The 16,959-nt window shown below is 44.1% G+C and overlaps 1 protein-coding gene across 4 annotated transcripts in view; it reads left to right on the top strand.

Moving 5' to 3' along the window:
• Positions 1 to 1,058: 1,058 nt before the first annotated feature.
• zeb2b (zinc finger E-box binding homeobox 2b) overlaps positions 1,059 to 16,959 on the top strand; it is a 103,371-nt gene continuing 87,470 nt past the window's right edge. For 2 of the 4 annotated variants that reach the window (XM_042513399.1, XM_042513397.1), the window contains exons 1-2: positions 1,059 to 1,276; positions 2,332 to 2,470. In XM_042513399.1, the coding sequence (XP_042369333.1) occupies positions 2,398 to 2,470 (73 nt within the window). In that variant the 5' untranslated portion in view covers positions 1,059 to 1,276; positions 2,332 to 2,397. The remainder of the gene's footprint in view (positions 1,277 to 2,331; positions 2,471 to 16,959) is intronic. The other 2 variants (XM_042513400.1, XM_042513398.1) reach the window with 1 other exon arrangement.

Below are 16,959 nucleotides of genomic sequence, written 5' to 3'. Positions count from 1 at the left end.
GAAATCTTTGTCACTGCTGGGTTTGTGCGGCGTGTAATATCTGACATTTATTTTGGATTTTCGTTAGGGGGTGCAATTGGAAAATGCAAATAAGTAGAGAATGCGGATGATTTTTTTTGGGTCCCATCTTGCAGAGATGTGGAGTTTGCATGCATGCAGTCATATCGCACAGACACATGCAGTGATGTACCTGAAGCACGCACAGGTAAAACAACAATTATTCACTTTTACACGCGAAAAAAAGTCAATCCAAAGTGATTTTTTTAACCGTTGCAAATTATTTTTGCACAAAATCAAGACAATTTCGACAATAATTTCCTAAAAACAAGTGGCATCATATCAAAGCAAATACAACTCCTGACATTAATTAAATTACGCGCGCTGCAAGAAAACGCACATTTAAACACATTTGGCACATCTTAACGCACAAAACAATGTTTTACACTAACTGACAATGTCCAGACGGATATTTTTTGCAGCGTAGATAAAAGCCGAACATCCCCAAACCTTTTGCAGTCGCAGCCAATTACAATAATGAAGAATATGTGGAATTGCCTCCCCACCCCAACTCCTGCATCCTGCCGTATCAACCCTGCCATTTCTGCAAATTAAACGGAGTGGAAATAGAAATAATAAAAAAAATCCTTACATGATTGCGGCCGGCGTGGACGCGCTCCAAGTTTCTCCCCCTCTCATTTTTTTCTACACTAACACACACACATTCACGCGAAGAAAAGGGAGGCAAAAAAACACACACACTGTCGCCTGTTCTTTGCTCCGCGTCGAAGCCCGACATAGTTGGTTTCACTCAAAAAGAGAAGAGATGGAGAAAGAGTGAGGGGAAGAAAAGAGGGGGGAGAAAGGGGAGAGAGAGGGAGGAAAAAAAACTTCACGTTCAACCCAGAAGATGCTCACGTTTGGCTCTCCTCAATTATCCCCTCCCGTGAAGATAGGTGGCGTGCGTTTCAGGGGGCTTCTCCTCTGTGTTACACGGCAAAGAAAAGGAGGTGGAAAGAAAAAAAATGTCATTAGAAGAGGCGTAACACGTCAGTCCCTACCCAGGTTTGTTTCCTGGAGTGGGTGTAAGACATCAGTTGTAAACCTGCCCTAGCAGGAATAGCGGTCCCTCCCTCCTCCCAACTATTTCTAAGGCTTTATTTCTAAGGCTTTATTATCACCGGTGGAAAAGGATCCGCTCACCGACGCGCTCCAGTATCATCCCTCCTCTCCTCGCAACTCCTATCCACGAGACACCTCTTTACACCCCTAAAAACAGGTATGTGCCTCCTCACTTTTTTTTATTTATAGCGTTTTTTTGCGGAGAATTCGTGGACAATAAACTTCGGCGCGCCCCGCGTCGGAGTTGGAGCTTAACTTTGCCTTACCTGCACAGGTGGAAATAGGTGTTTTGAGTTCTCCTTTTTTTCCTTTTTTTAAAAAAACCTCGAAGCGTCCTGAGAGCCGGGGAAAGTGTGCTTTTCACGGGGCGTTTGGCGCTGCTGCACATCGGTGTATCCTGTGGAGAGCAAAAGAAAAAAAAAGGCGATCCCGTTTTCTGTTCGTCTACACAACAAACAAAACATCTTGTCAGTGCGCGAATAACGGTTTTTGCGCTCGCAAACGAAGCGGACACGCCACGCGATTTGAATCTTATCGCTTTTGTTTATGCGCCATTTGCGCTTTAAAGATTTTATTTTTCGTGAAGTCCGGAGTCGTCTGGCACATTTGGACAATTATTCCCCATCTGTTATTTATTAACTGTTGACAAGACTGTTTGGATCCAGTTTATTAAACCAAGAAGTGCAATTTTCTCAAGTGTTTATTGAAGTTATATGACTTTGAATGAGACCACACCAGACTGGGGGGCTCGCTCTTGCCGTGTAAAATCTCTGGATTTGACCCTAAAATGTGACAGAAATGTGATTCATTAACCTGTTTCGCGTCTTGTTCCAAAAGCGCAAAACGCGGACAAATCGTGCCAGTTTTAAAGAATTAACTAAAAGATTTGTTTTCGTGAAAGTGAAGAAAATGGAAACTTTTCTGGATGAAATAACATTTTCGCTTCTAATGAATTTCCCAATAAGAGAAATTGCAAATCCCTTCCTCCTGCTGCTGTTAGTGCCACTAAGCTGAGAGCCGATCAGCTGAAAATCAAAATTAGATGGACACCCTCACCGTTCCTTCTCATACTTTCACCCACGGCTCCCCTTTTTTCTTTTTTTTTTAACAATCCATCCAAGTTTTCGTTTCTTGTCGCGCGTCCGGCGCAAGTGGATCTCCACGCTCACATTGTTGGTGTGCTCCTCTCTGTGTGTGTGTGTTTCCCGTCAGATATCAAGCTGAAATCAAGGAATCGAGTCCATGCGAGCTGCCATCTGATCCCACACACACTTATCAATGAAGCAAGAGATCATGGCGGATGGCCCCAGGTGTAAGAGGCGAAAACAAGCCAACCCGAGACGGAAAAACGGTAAGAAAATCACGGGGGGGAGACAAAAGCGAAGAGTCGTGGGGGTGATATCTTTGGATGTACGCCTGGTTTGGAGGTTTTCGCAGCGGGTTCGGGGGTGTGTGAGGGTCCGCGGCTGGTGCGCATTGCTGCCTTTTACGCAGGGAGAAAGGGAACGCTATCTCGGGGAGAAAGTGTGCGTAAATGCGCTTGGAATCTTAAAATAACAGCGGTGATAAAAATGTGTGTTATTTTGTATTTTTAAAAAAGGAGGTTGTAGTTGGAAACTTGTGGATGTTTGAAAGTTGCAGCGGTGCCCGGCTGCTTTCTCGCCGGGACAAAATCCGCCATGGGGGGACTGTTGTAGCGGTCACTCGCTGGCTGGAGCACGCTGCTCGGTGTAAAAGTCCAATCTTGTGACTTTTGATTTGCTTTAATCCGCGCGCTGGCATGCGTTAGCCCCGGATCTCTTTATATAGGCCTTTACATCAGCTCCATAGGACACATTTGCACACATTGTCGCTGTTTTCCGGGACAATCTGACTGGTGGAATAACCCGCAAGAGATGCTTTTTTTTTAAAAACCCTTTTTTTGTTCAAAGTTTATTGCAGTGGATGCATCCTGTTTAAATTGACAAGTCCGATAAATGCTGGACATTAATTGGGTCTGCATTGGAGCGCTGGAGGTGCAGATTTGTAGCTTTTCTTTCTCCATTTGACTGCACACTTTCCCACAAGAGGCAAATCTGCAGTGACATTTCCTGGCCCCGTTATTCCTGATTATTCCATATAGGCTCCAAACACACTGGGCGAACTGGATTGTGTTTTTAAAAAAAGAAGAAAAAATAAAACACGGAGGCTGTGATTCAGCTACTGAGCCCTTTTTTATTTGCTTTCTTCACAACAGTTTTTTAATCTCTGCCCCCACAGGTTATTTATCTAGATCAGATTTCATTTATTGATTTCGTACAATCGATGGCAGACAAGCATTTTGTTCCACACTAAATAGCACAAGAGCATAACAGTGGAAGCTGAAAATTTCCTATATATATATATGTAGATATAGATATATATATTTATGTGTGTGCAAGAAAAATAGAATAATAAGACACATTTGGAGATATGACAGCCTGTTTAGCTGCGGCCACCTGTTTTGCAAAAGCAGTCTTGGGTTTGATAAAATAATATTAGCAAAGCAAATATAATTTTCACACCCTTAGAACCTGACGGAGAGGAGCTTTGGCAGAGTGTGTAAAGAATATTTTTTATCTCCTGTATAAACGTCTTTCACCTAGGAGAGAATTTAAAGAAATAGATTAAATATCATTAAAAATTTGAGTTTTTTTTTTTTTCTTCCATAACAACTAGCTCTGTCTGATGATCCCCCCTCATCTCCCCCTCCTCCTCTCCTCTTCCCCTCCTTCCCTCCCCCCTCACCCCCCAATCCTCCCCCCTGGGAATGCAGAGGCTTATTGAGGCTTGGCCACTCTCCTTCTCTCTGTCTCTCTCCTGCCTGTCTCTCTGTCCTCTTCCTGCCTGGCTCTGTGGAGGGGATGGCAGGGCAGGGGCGAAAGCGGCCGGTTTCCTCCCCAAAAAACGCCTCGAATGCACCCAAGAAAACGCAGCGCTCACACGCAGTTTTCTTTAAAAAAAAATTAACAACCAGATTAAGCACAATTACAGCTAATTCAGACGTGGTGATGTAAATTATAAATTGACCTGTAATTATTTTTGTTTGATTTTTTTAATGGGATATATTTTTCAGAAAACCTGGAATTGGTTGGCGTAATTTTTCAGCTTTTTTCACAGTTGCATTTCAGCATTTGTGCCAATTAGTATTAATGAGGCATTTGCTCACTAAGTTGTCTAAGCAATGACATTCTCATCCAGATGACTGTTGGCCTTCAGGGTTGGAGGTGCTACAGTAGCTTTACTCACTCACTGCCCAGCCTGTCATGTGGTATTTAACCACAGTTCATGACTTATCCCCTCCTCATGCTGCACGCCGCCTCTGTCTTACAGCTGACTCTGAAATGGCAGCAATATTTAAGAGCAACAAAACCTGAAAAATTACATTTTTTTATCCACCCCACTGTTAAACCGCTATTAAAAAAAAAAACCTCTCTCCTCTCCTGGTGTGAAACTTGATCTCGGCAGCGTGAAGTGTTTGAGAGTTTGGCCCTTGCCAGGTGTTGCTTGTCACATCCAGCTGTGAGCGCCCAACAGGAGAAAAAAAAAAAAAAAGCGCTCACACACCTGTCCTTATTTTCTTATTACTCAAGCAGCATCAAAAAACAAGCCGTTTTGGAGAAAGGAGGGAAGAAATGCTTTTGATTTGCTTTGCATCAAACTGTGGGGCGGCTTTTGTCTAAGAAAGAAAAAAAACATAAAAGAGGAAATACAGATGTTCTTTTTCTGTGAGTGTTTGAGCGTTGAGGCGTTTTTTATTATTTATTTTTACCCCAGATGACATTTGGTTGTCGGGACGTACCCTCGGAAATGCACCGATTACATAATCTGAAGCAGAAAGACCAATCTGGCTCTATCGCTCTCTGTGCCTGCTGGAGTTTGATATAATAGTCTGAATGTGGTTATTAAGGCTATCACACATTCACGCTTAAGGTGGAGAAAAAATAGGGTGCATGGGAAGGAAGGGGGGGCAGATTTGCTTTCAGACGCAGACAATGCCACATTTCTGCCAGTCTAAACAATTTGTCCATCTCTATTATTCCTCTGCCTTTTTAAAGTTGTATTCGCAGCTCCCGCCGTAGAGAATAGGCGGGGGGGGGGGGGGGGAGGGACAAGGTGCACCCTTTCTTCCTCTTCTTTCTCCCCCCCTCCTCTTTGCTCCCATGTCCCATCCACCAAACTCCCTCCCTCCTCTCCCCAGATTTTCCCTCCTCAAGGTAGGGGTTTTGCCATCGTCACTGAGTAAAGGGGGGCACGGTTTCGCAGGGCGCTCGCGGACAATTGATTGTCAGTGGTAATGTGTTTCATTTACATGTTTATACCGTCAATAGTGGCGGGGGGTTGTCCACCGCGCCATTCACTGCTGCCATTCCCATACGGGTTGGCAATTGTGTGGAGCAGACACCTTACACTCCTGATTTTTTTTCTCCTCTTGTGTAGGAAGAGAAAAGTGTTTTTGCAGTGGAGTCGTGTTGGAAATAAGGGATTATTTTGTTTAAGCAAGTGAAATAATTACTGTGAGATATTGCAGGGGCCGGTCTGCGGCAGGGGGGTCCTGTTTTGCTCAGTGTCGTGGCGCACAGATATTTTTATAACCTCGTGGTCGAATCAAAATAGACACGTTCCAATTACCCCATGTAAAACGGCTAGCAGGTTTCCCTCAACGCAGGCTAATAAGGAGGCATATTTGTCCTGTCACAACTACACATTGCACTTTGGCGTGCTGCGTGAGGCCTTATTATTTTCCGGAGCGTACGGTAGCTTTTTTGCATCACTTGATTTTTTTTTTTTCTTCCCTCTCCCTCGGCTGCAGTCGTCACGAGCTAAATATATCCATCTGCTCAAAGTGTGTGAGTCAAGTGTATATAGCCAAGCACATAAAAATGAATGGACTCCCCTTACGAGATGATTTTTCGAGGATAGGTATACAGGAGGTTGAACCCTTTGGGTCATTTCTGGAAAGGTAGTGAAAGGGCCCGGAGTATTTACAGTTAATTTTGTTTTATTTTATTGTGTGCGTCACAGGGAGATACAGTCGTCGCAGTGTGATATCTTCGGCTTTCAAGCTGATATGTTATTCAACAAATCCTCTAATATGTGCTTTCCACAAGGAATTAAATCAGGAATGTAGCTCAGCAACAGCACACACACAACACACATGCACAGCTTTTTTTTCTTTTTTTCACGCTTTGATAAGGCAGATAAAAGCAAATAGCATGGCTTGTGGCTGTACACCCCCCCACCCCCAACACACACACTAAAAAAAAAAAAAACTAATGATCATCTCAACTCCATCCTGGACACTGGACAGAAAACTTTCATCCCTCCTCCTCTTCACAAAAAATAGCCAAAAAACATTTTGACACATTTTCTGCTTTTTTTTTTATTTTCCTTTTTTTTTTTTTTTTTTTTTTTTTTTCTTCCTCCCCCCCCCCCCCTTTTTTGAAGATATTTTTCGCCTGGCGGCCAGAGAACACACACTTGCAGAGGCACCGCGAGCCCGGACCCCTGACACCGCGGGTCTTTGGAATGCCTTAGGTACGATTTCACTTTCGCTCACATCAATGCTGACCTGAATGCCTTTCATATCTGATCCGCCGTGTCTCTCCTGGTAAACATCCCCCGGGGGGAGAACAAAGAAAGGAGCTCCTCTTCTTCTTCTTCTCCCTCTTAATCACAATTCAGCCCCTTTCGCCGCCAGCAGCAGGGCTACACATTTGCATTCAGCATCAGAAAAGGGCCTGAGATGAAAAGGGGGGCGAGAAAGAGGAAGAAAAAAAAGGAGAGCAAGAGAGGAGAGGAGGAAAAAAAAGAAGAAGAGGAAGGGAAAAAATAGAGGCAGAAAAGGGTGGGTGGGTGGTGGAGAGAAATAACTAGGGTGTTTGTGGTTGTTTGTTGGTCGTCCCCTGGTTACAAGCCTTTTATAGCCTCCCTACTCTAGCAGGGACCCAGGCCCCTCCTGACAGACAGATAGTGTTACGAGATGGCATGCCCACACTATTCGTGGCCACTCACACTTAAGAAGAAAAAAAATCCTGGCTGCGACCGATTGGATTGTGCTTAAAGAAGGCGATAAGAGTCGGGAGCAGGTGTCTTCACGATGCGCTTTTTTTTTTCCTCTTCCCATGTCTGTTTGGCAGCAAGGTGCTTCCAAAAACTTCTTCTTCTTAAAAAAAAAAATTAATTTGCCAGCACACTTTTGTTCTTTTCGGGAAATAGCAGGTGTTTTTTTTGTGGTGGAATAAAATGAGCCTTTTTAAAAAAAAAAATTGACATCACCTCTTATGTACACATTTTATCAAAAATGATTAGCAAGATATCTTTATCACGCCATTCCCAGGCTGGATGTATGCAAATCTTACGCAAAGATGTGAGGGAGTTGGGGAGGGGGGGGTACCTCGGCTCTTTAAATGGCATCATGTGATATGGATTCCAGTTTTCTTTATTCTCTTTCTTTTCCTGCACCCAGAACTTTTTTTCCCCTTTCTTTTTGGTTAAGAAGAAGGATTATCGGTACACCTTCCCTCCCTCCTCCTCCTGGCCAAGCTGCGCAGGATTTAGGCAGATTTACTTCAGCAAACACCTTTGGACACTGGGGGAAAGTAGGAGTCTGTTTGCAAAAGGGGCCTTTTGTTCCGAGAGGTTCTGGATAATGCCTTACCAGGCAGCCATGATATTAACCCGTGCTTTGGAGAAATCGGGTGGAGGTGGTGGAGTTTGGAGGGAGGGGTTAACTCTTTGTACGACAACTCTTTGCTCCTTGTAGCTCTTCTCTTCATAAAAACTGCCTTTGCTTGTTTTGGTAAACTCGAAATTCCTGTGATTTTTGTGCTGGGACATATTGGTTTGGAAAGCTGCAGAAGTTACAGTGTATTCGGGGTGATGCACGCTCACACACACACAATAACACACACACACACACACACACACACACACAGAGCAACTGCCAAGAACGATGAAAGCGAGAGCGGTGGCTGGGATCCGTTGCCTGACTAACACCGAGGCATGAATCAGCCAATAGTGAGCCAACTCTGCCCCTGTGACTTCCCTTTATGTTTAAACGGCAATAATGATGGATCGTCCAAAACAATGTGGTGACACAGGCAGCGACGTGGCATTCCCTGCATGCTTTTGACCTTAATCTTTTGCATTAGTTTTTGATGCAGCGTATAAAAAAAGGGGGCAGTTTTACATAAGCTCGGTTTTTGCAGCTGAACTGTTGCTGAACTTCTGCTTCGTCCCCAGAAGGAAATCGCCTAACCCCTAACCCGAAGAGTAACCTAAGAATAACCCCGGTTCTCTCGCCTTTAGCCACGTAAAACGGTACAGCGTTGATTATGCAAATTTGGCTCTGCTGTGTAACGGTCAAGGTTGGGCGTTTGTTGCTGCGTCATATGTGGGAAAATGGGCCGCCTCGGTGACGCAGCGATTGTCAGAAGTCGGCTCGGACAGCGTCGTGTGAAAGAAGCCGAGATGGAGAGTGATGGAGCAAAGGTGACAGACTTAAAGGTGTTTCTGGGGGCGGCGTTCTGCCTGTCAAGCTCTGACCCACCTCCCTCCATCTTTTATTTTTCTCAGGATTTGACAGCTCGTATCAAACCCCCCCCCCCTCCTCTTTTGCTGTGATGCACGCCTGTTCTGCGACACGCTCGTCTAAGTAAAGTTGCAGTCAGATGTCTTTTTCCTGCTTCCTTGACTTTATTTCATGCCTTCTTGCTTGTTTTCTCCTTTTTTCCCTTCCTGAGTCTCATCCCCTTGTTTTCTCCTTGCGATTTAAAGCAAACACAGAAATTGAAACTTCAGTGGTCCGGCAAATAATTGCATGCATTTGGACTTTTCATTTACGTGTGTACACTCTTTACCCTAAGCCGGCATGTTTTATGCATTGCGTAGGAGGAAAATGCATTTTGAAATATCATGCCTCATTTGAGTCTTTCTCAAGTGAAAATGCAAAGTCTTTATTTGGCCCATCCGTTCCGTCTCGTCCTGCTGTTTGCACTTATTCAGTTGTTGCGCCGTGCGTCTCGCCTGTGATTTTCGACATTTTCCACGCGTCGACTTTTTCCCATTTGCGAGGGAGTCTGGGCGCGACAGACGACAGGTTGCCGAGCAGGTGTAAACTAACATTCGGATTTCATAATCAAATGGCAGGGGGGCAAAAAACAAGTTTAAAAACACCTTTAATTTCCCAACAATGGTATGTGTGTGCATGTGCAGCGGCGTCTGGATGCACAAGAGGAGTTTGGGTGGCAACTGTTCCACCAAATTAAATGTTTTAATCCGAGTTTACCGTGCAGATTTGCCTTTTGTGGTGCACTTTTTAGGAAGCATATTTACCGGATTTTACTGTGTTTAGTTTCAATGCTTTTTCCGCCTTTTTTTCAGTGTGTTATTTTTCATGTTCTTCGCACTTCAGAGAATGTAGTTATATTGATCACAACAGGGGGAGGGTTGTCAAGTCAGATCTGTTTTTAAAGTGCTTTTAACGAACAGGATTGTGTCTTAATAGAGCAACGAAGAAGCAGATATAGATTAAATCAAAAGAACATCACAGCTGGTTGTGTGTGAACGCTCTCCTGCTCTGTGTGTGTGTGTGTGTGTGTGTGTGTGTGTGTGTGTGTGTGTGTGACTTATCACTGCTGTCAGCCGTAAAGCAGGGCGCAGCTTCATGACGTTTCTGAGGAAAAGGAGAAAAAAAGTAATCACCTCAATCGCCCATTAAAATGATTTTTCCCCATTTTTTCTTTTTTTTTGCGGCAGCTGCTTCAGAGATGACACCTTAGTGCAAACAAGTGTTGAAAGCAGCCTCCAGTTTTCTGCTCTGATGTCGGCACCGCTGATCTGCAAGCGCCGCTTGCTGCCACATGTGCACACACATTTAGAGAAACACACACAGTCTTTGATGTATGTTTGATTGTCGGGTGGAAGAGCTCTTCTGGCAAGGTCGCGGCCACGTGGAACAATCAATAACAGATCACCAGATTAAGGCACGGTGACATCTGGAAATCTAGGCCTTTTCCACACACGACTCAACCCATTTTCGCAGCCCACCGTCCTACCTTTAATTCAGCATAATAGAACATGCTATTTGATCAGGGCTCGCTTTCTTACCGTGGTTCATTATTCAGAAGGTGTCCCGCTTCCCTGCCACCTAAGTGCACCCCTCTTGTTACCTTTTTTTTTTTTTTTTTTAACGAGGACTTCTCTGCTCTGTGCTCTCCCTCGTCTCGCGTGGAAGTAAATTCAGATGTGTTATCTCAATTTAATTGCAGTCGATTGCCGAGCGAGATTAAGACGAAATTAGGTCATTTTGCGGTTGCACAAATTTCACTCACTTCCACGCTTTCATCTCGGCGTTGATCAAGCACCTTCTTAACCGGAGGTTGCAGCGAAAAGAGGAAATGGTCAGAAATTACACCCTGGCCCTCGTTGTTATTCAAACATACATTTAACCTTTGGCAAGAGTGAGTCAAGGAGAACTGAAACATGGAGTGGAAGTGGGGGGGCGGTGGGCGAGCACATCTTCCTCTTTAAATGTCATCTGTGCTGCAGTCAGTGGACATGTGTAGCAAAGTCGACCCTGGTAAAAACTCTGAGAGGTTGAATTCACGTGTTAATGGGTTCTGACTGGAGAGGGAGCCCCCTCTCCTGAACGCCTCGTGTCCCGTCGCTGTCAAACGCGAATGTCAAACAAACACCTCCTCAGGTAGCGGGGGGATAATCACACCGACAGGCCTGTCCTCAGCCTTTCTGACATGCAGGACGAACGAATGAGTGAACGGGGGCTGCAGCGGTGAGGTGAGGAGCTTTCTGTGGTTTCAGGCTGGATTTTGGATGCGAGGTGGTCAAGCAGGAGGTCAAAGATTTAGGGGAAGTATGTTTTACATGTGACAGTAAATTAATCATTGTAAGAGCTTGAGCTCTATGTGGTTGTTGTGCTGGCTTTGCTGTTTTTGGTTTTGGTTTGGACGAAGCTGAATTTCAGGGATAGATGCTACGTGGTGATTATCTACTTTTTTTTACTCGTGACGAGGTGATAAAATGTGGCTGTTTGCTATTGACGCCTCTCATTTTTTTGGCCCGAGGACGAGTTTTGCGACCCAACTTATGGCTGAATTTGGTCATGGCTGCTGTTCAAGCTGGATTGCTGGAGCTGAAAGCCTGGCTGCAGAGGGCTGGATGGGTATTTCCTGACCTAGAAACCTTGTGGGAGACGGCAAAGATTGGGTCATTTATGGAGAGTGGAGCTCAGATCTGGCCCTGTGACTCAGCCTGAGACACAGCCTGGTCATTGGTTGAGGTCAAGGGTTTATGGCTCGTGGGCTTGAGGGGTATTTTTTTTACATCTTTGAGCTTTAAATGTTTAGTATATTCTTGGTTGTGGCCTTATGAACTTTCTGGCCTTTTTCTTTCTTTTTTTCTTCTTGCATGTTCTTTATGTTGTAAAACTTGCAGAATTTGTTCCTTTGCACCATCAAACCTTTGATTCTAACTAACTGTTTCTAACTTTACTAATAAATTTAGGTCGTCATAACAGATAACTTCATTCTCGGACCTTTCTCTTTTGAAACTTTGCCTTTTTTGTAGCCTTCAAGTCAATTTCCCTCACCTCTCCTTACATCCATCCCACCAACCAGCCAGTCAGTCATCTAACCAGTCAGCCCACTCTAATTACTTCTCCCCCACCCAAGGGAAGCTACTTCCTTATCGCCCGGCCGTCTTGCTCCGGCATTCCTGAGATAAATTCCCCACCACTTTGTTATTCTTACTACTTAGGGGTATTGGAATTAGCATGTCCATCAAAGCGGACCTTGTACTCTGCCTTTTTTCTCACACCCCCCCACGCACGACCTTATCAGTGGTCGTACATTACAGCCAGGCATGGGACGTGCCCACGGGCTGCAGAGGTGAATAACGGACAAAGGTATCGAGCCATGTGTTTGACATAAAAGACTCTTGAGGGATGATCAAGCGATGCAAATGTGCAGCTCGTGGCGCTTTAGTGTAGTCTGGCCTTTTCAGGTATTTCGGGGTTGCGTGTTGACAGATTTTGTCACGTTGCACTTTTCAGTCCAGGTAGCTTTCATGTTCTGTTTGTATTCATTGAAAACAGCATATTTAAGAACTTCCAAAAAGCAGCACTGAATGAGTTTTTCAACCTTTTAGCCCCTTCACCTGTTAAAGCCTCCACTCGGCAATTTCGAACACGCACAAGCATCCCTGGGTAAATAATCAGAGCTCCATTCATCCCCAGCAAACCCCACTTTTTTTGCACATCGAGACCGAGCCCTCGCTTCCTTCCTTCCTTCCTTCCGCTCCTCGCCGTATGTTTCCCAACATGGTTTATACCTCAACAGCAAGCAGACGCCGCCTTATAAACTGGCAATCACAGTATCCCTAATGTTATTACTTTTCATAATTAGTTACAGCAACACTCATTCCACGACTGGCGGAAAGGAGTATTCCTTAGTAATTAAGGTAATGAAATATTCATTTATGCTACCTTTTCAGCAGTCTCACAAATGAGCCAGCCATGCTTAATGTCCGCCCTGCCTCTGATTTTATTATGATGGCAGACTGGCACATCTGCAATTAGTACTCGCACTGACAGTTAGCGTTTTGCGCGGGGCGGTAAGCAGAGGGAGGCGAGGTGAAGCGGCGGAGGGGTGGGTGCACCCTGGTGCGATTACAAGCCCCCTCCGACACCCCCCTCAAACCTTCCTCCTCCAGCACCCTCTACTCCTCTAACCTTGCCTCTTTTTGCCTTTTTTTTTCTCTCTTGTGTTACCTTTATCTCCTCCTCCCCCGCCGTCTCCTCCCCGACGGAGAGGTTACCTTTTCCCAACGGTGCGAAATCGACTTGACATAACTGTTCATCAGTTTCAGTCCCCCCTCCTCCTCCGCCCTTCCACCCTCCCTCTTCTCTCCCCGCGACTCCCCCACCTCACCCCGAGGTAGTTTGCATCAAATCAGGCCCAGTCAAGCTTCAAGTGGAAATTGGCAGGCCAGAACCTGACAGTGGAGGAGAGAGCGAGGGAGGGGGTGAGGCGACTGGAAGCAGGCGAGTCGCAGCACTACAAGTCTGAACTACATCCAACATGGTGATCGTAAGGTCAAGTTTTGGGGTTAAGTACCAATAAGTTAAATCAACTCTGACTGAACCGCAGAAGGTACAGTTTGTGTCTTTCTTTTAGGTCGAGTGAATCATGTTTGTGGGAATATGGCCGATAGTTTAGATTTTTATTGCCCGCCAACATCTGTGGATTCCTTGACCATGTTTGCGATGTCGAGGCCAAATCACAAACTGCATAATCACGAGGCTGACATGAGCAGTTTTTCCCCCCCGAGTGTGAATCTGCATGCAGCGATATTGATGAGCCATGAATTTTTTGCTCACCAGATTTCTCTTTTTAAGATTTTAGAAAAAAAACATTAAAATTATGACCAGCTTAATGTATTTTATTTGAAAATAGTCATGAATATTAATTACCAGCTGGGAAAAAAAGTGACTTAAAGGAGTTTTAGTCACTTATTTTAAACACCAATGTAAAAAGAATCTTCTTGATTTAATTTTAAAAAGTTAGTGTCCAGCTTGCCTTAAATTTTTAAATTCACTAATTTTGCGAATCATTACAAAATTACCTCAGCTTTCAGTCACACACTCGCTTTTTGTTTGAGTTAAAGCAATTAGTGTCTTTTCACAGTGAAGGGTTACGAGCGAGCGCTGATGTACCATCGATCTGAAAATGGCTGACACTTGCAAACAGTCACACATGTGGGCCATGTTGTGCACACACACGTGGACACGGACACCCACAATGTCATAAGCATTCACACGCAACTCTTGTATCAAGATTTGCATAACTGGACGCAAATATTCACTTGTATTCAGACATTTCGGGGTCAGGGTTCGGGGTGAGGGTCGCATGCATGCAGAAACGCACACTTTTGCATCCAGATTTGCACATTTGGGCACAAATATACCCTCAGATGTGTGCACATTTGCCCGGATGCAGAAACACACACACATGTGCACGCATAGCCCTATATATATATCACACACAGATGCACACACACTTCACACACACTCACACACATGCTAATTGGCAGACAGACAGGTCACAGAAGACGCAGATGTGCCGTTTCTTTCTTTTTTCTTTTTTTTTTTTCCTCCTCCTGAACCTCGCCGCGGCCCTCGGAGGGAAGCAGATAAGGAGTTTGTGATGAAACTTTTAGTGAATCTCGCTGCTCCAGTTCTGTCGCCGCCACGTCACTAAGCTCAAAACGCCGCGTCCTCCCCCCTCTACCTCCCCCACCCCTCCTCACAGCTGCTATATATTCTTATTAAGGTTGAGTGGGAGAGGTGAGTATTACGTTTTTATTCATTTTTTTCCCTTCTGAGCGTCCGCAAGCCCATATTTCAACTGTTTTTGCCTCTTTAACAGCCTCGGAGGATTTTGACTCCTCACTTCCACATCTCTTATTTCTCCGTCACACCTTTTTCTCTCTTTTATCTTTTCTTTCTGTCTGTTTTTACCTCTTGGCACCCTCTTATTTCTCGCTCCTTCTGTCTTAATCTTTTTCCTCTCACCTCTCCCCCTCTGTCTTATTCCTCCCTCCCTGCCCATCCTGAGCTTTGCATGTGCTCTGATGGGCTGATGGCCGTTTCGACAGGGCAGCATTGAGGTAAAACGGTGTGACGGCAGAGTTTTGTTAAGCCGAGAACAAAGGCTCAGAGATGCCGGGCCAAGCCATTGTCCTGCGCCCGTATTGGCCTTGCCACAGTTTTGCAGGATTTAATGCTCTGTTTACCTCCACCTAATATTCAAAGAGGAGCTTCTTCCTTTTACCTCAGGATGATTTAAGATAGATCCGTGGAAAACGGCGGCTTTGCTCGTACAGAAGTCGGAGAGAGGGAGAGTGACGAGGCCGTACCCTTTGAAAACACACTTTTATCTATTTTGAGGAAAAGAAATAAAAGTTTGTGGAGTTAAAATGCCAACCAAGACTTCAAGTTGAGTCTTAACAGAGTGTCATCTTAAATTTTCCTCATCTACAGGAAACATTTCTCTCATTTTATCTAAAAAACATGAAACTATTTTTGTATTCTGCATGAAAATTTCAAACGTCTAGCATTTTCTTGTGAAATCTTGATTCCAAACTTTCTTTTGCCCACACTCATGTTTAAGATGACTGTACCTATTTTAAACTGCAGAGTATGCTCAGAAAGTGTGTGTCACTGTGACTGGAAGAGATATGAAGCAAGCGTGCATGTGCAACACAGAGAGAGAGACAGAGAGAGGGAGAGAGTGTGTGTGTCTGGTCCGTTGGAGTTCCTCTGCATGGTCTTTGGGCAAACTGAAAGCAGCGCTCAGTGGGATTAGAGAATGAGTGTTGCTGGGGGTGGCGGAGGGCGGAGGACAGAACACAGGAGGATTCTGGGAGTTTTTTTCTGTGCCCTATAGCAGGGCCTTTGCAGTGATCTCCATAGGTCTTTTTTATAGAGGAAGCACACTCAAAACAACACAGTTTTACTGTTTTCCAAAAGGGTGCAACCAAACATTATAAACTCATCTTGGGTTTGTCTGCAATATTCCCAGTATGTCCAACATTTTCAGGGTTGAACACGTGAGAATAAACCCTTAAAATTATGCTGAAGGTCAGTTTAAAACAGTTGGTGTTGCTGAATTTAACCTGCCCTTTTTTTTTAAGTATTTAAACCATTGAACCCTGAGCAAATTGGTTTAATTTCTTCCAAAAACATGACGGGAAAAGCAATAACTTGGCAAGAAATGTCCCACAAATTGCAAGAAAGTAATTTGATTTGATTTTGAAAATTATTTAAAACATACATAGAAGAAGAAGAATATTTTGTTTATTGAGCACTTTTTAAGGTACTCAAAGACACAAAGGTAAAATGTTAATGAGATTATATTATAATTATGATTTAGCTTTTTTCAAATGATTTTCTTGTCTTTTTTTTTACTCCCTTTTATTTTATTTTTATATTATTATTTTTTTAAATAATTTGTTTTTCTTGTAATTTTTTCTGATTTCTTGCATTATTTTGGGGTCGATACTTCTCAAGTTGCTCATTGCCTTCTTCACATGTTTTTGAAAGAAATTAATCTCAGGTGTCAAAGGGTTAACAGGCTTGCACCAGAGTAAAAGTTGCAACTCCAAGCTAGCATAAGCTTTTTACTGAAAACTGCTGAAGAAGGCGGCAGCGTTTTAAGAAAATACGCCACATTGGTGTGTTTTTGTTTTTATTGCGACAGTCACTCTGACATCAACATAAAAGCGAAGTTTCAGAGAACAAGGGGCAATAAACACAGTCGAAAGCGCCGTCATCGAACCCAATGATATTTTCACGAGCACATAAAGATTATGAGTCCATTCCAGTAGCACCCATCTGTGCTTTCATTTGCGACTATATGCTCAGTAGTTAAAGGGGGAGGCTGAGGAAAGAGAGGGGATGACTTTCATTTGGGTAAATAGTTTGTTAAGGTCAAAAGAGATAAGAAGAGTGTAATCCACCCCAACAACCAGCCCTAAAACCGCCGCGTGATTGACAAGGTTGGCGACAGTTGTTTCAGGGGGAATGAAAACCTGCCAAATCCTCTCCAAGCTGGCGATTAACGGGTTAACGAAATGAAACAATTTGTCAACAAACTCAGTCTATCCAACCCCTTTCTGCTGCTGGTTTCTCTCTCTTTTTTTAGCAAAACAATTACAAAATTACAGTAGATAAAAATTGAACAGCGCCAGTATTTATGCAATCAACATAACGAAGAAACAAAACAATTTAATGTGGAAAAATCA

Source organism: Plectropomus leopardus, chromosome 24, assembly GCF_008729295.1.
Source record: "Plectropomus leopardus isolate mb chromosome 24, YSFRI_Pleo_2.0, whole genome shotgun sequence".
Classification (NCBI taxonomy): domain Eukaryota; kingdom Metazoa; phylum Chordata; class Actinopteri; order Perciformes; family Serranidae; genus Plectropomus; species Plectropomus leopardus.
The sequence above is the reverse complement of the archived record's forward strand: the minus strand, read 5'-3'. Positions and strand labels throughout refer to the sequence as shown.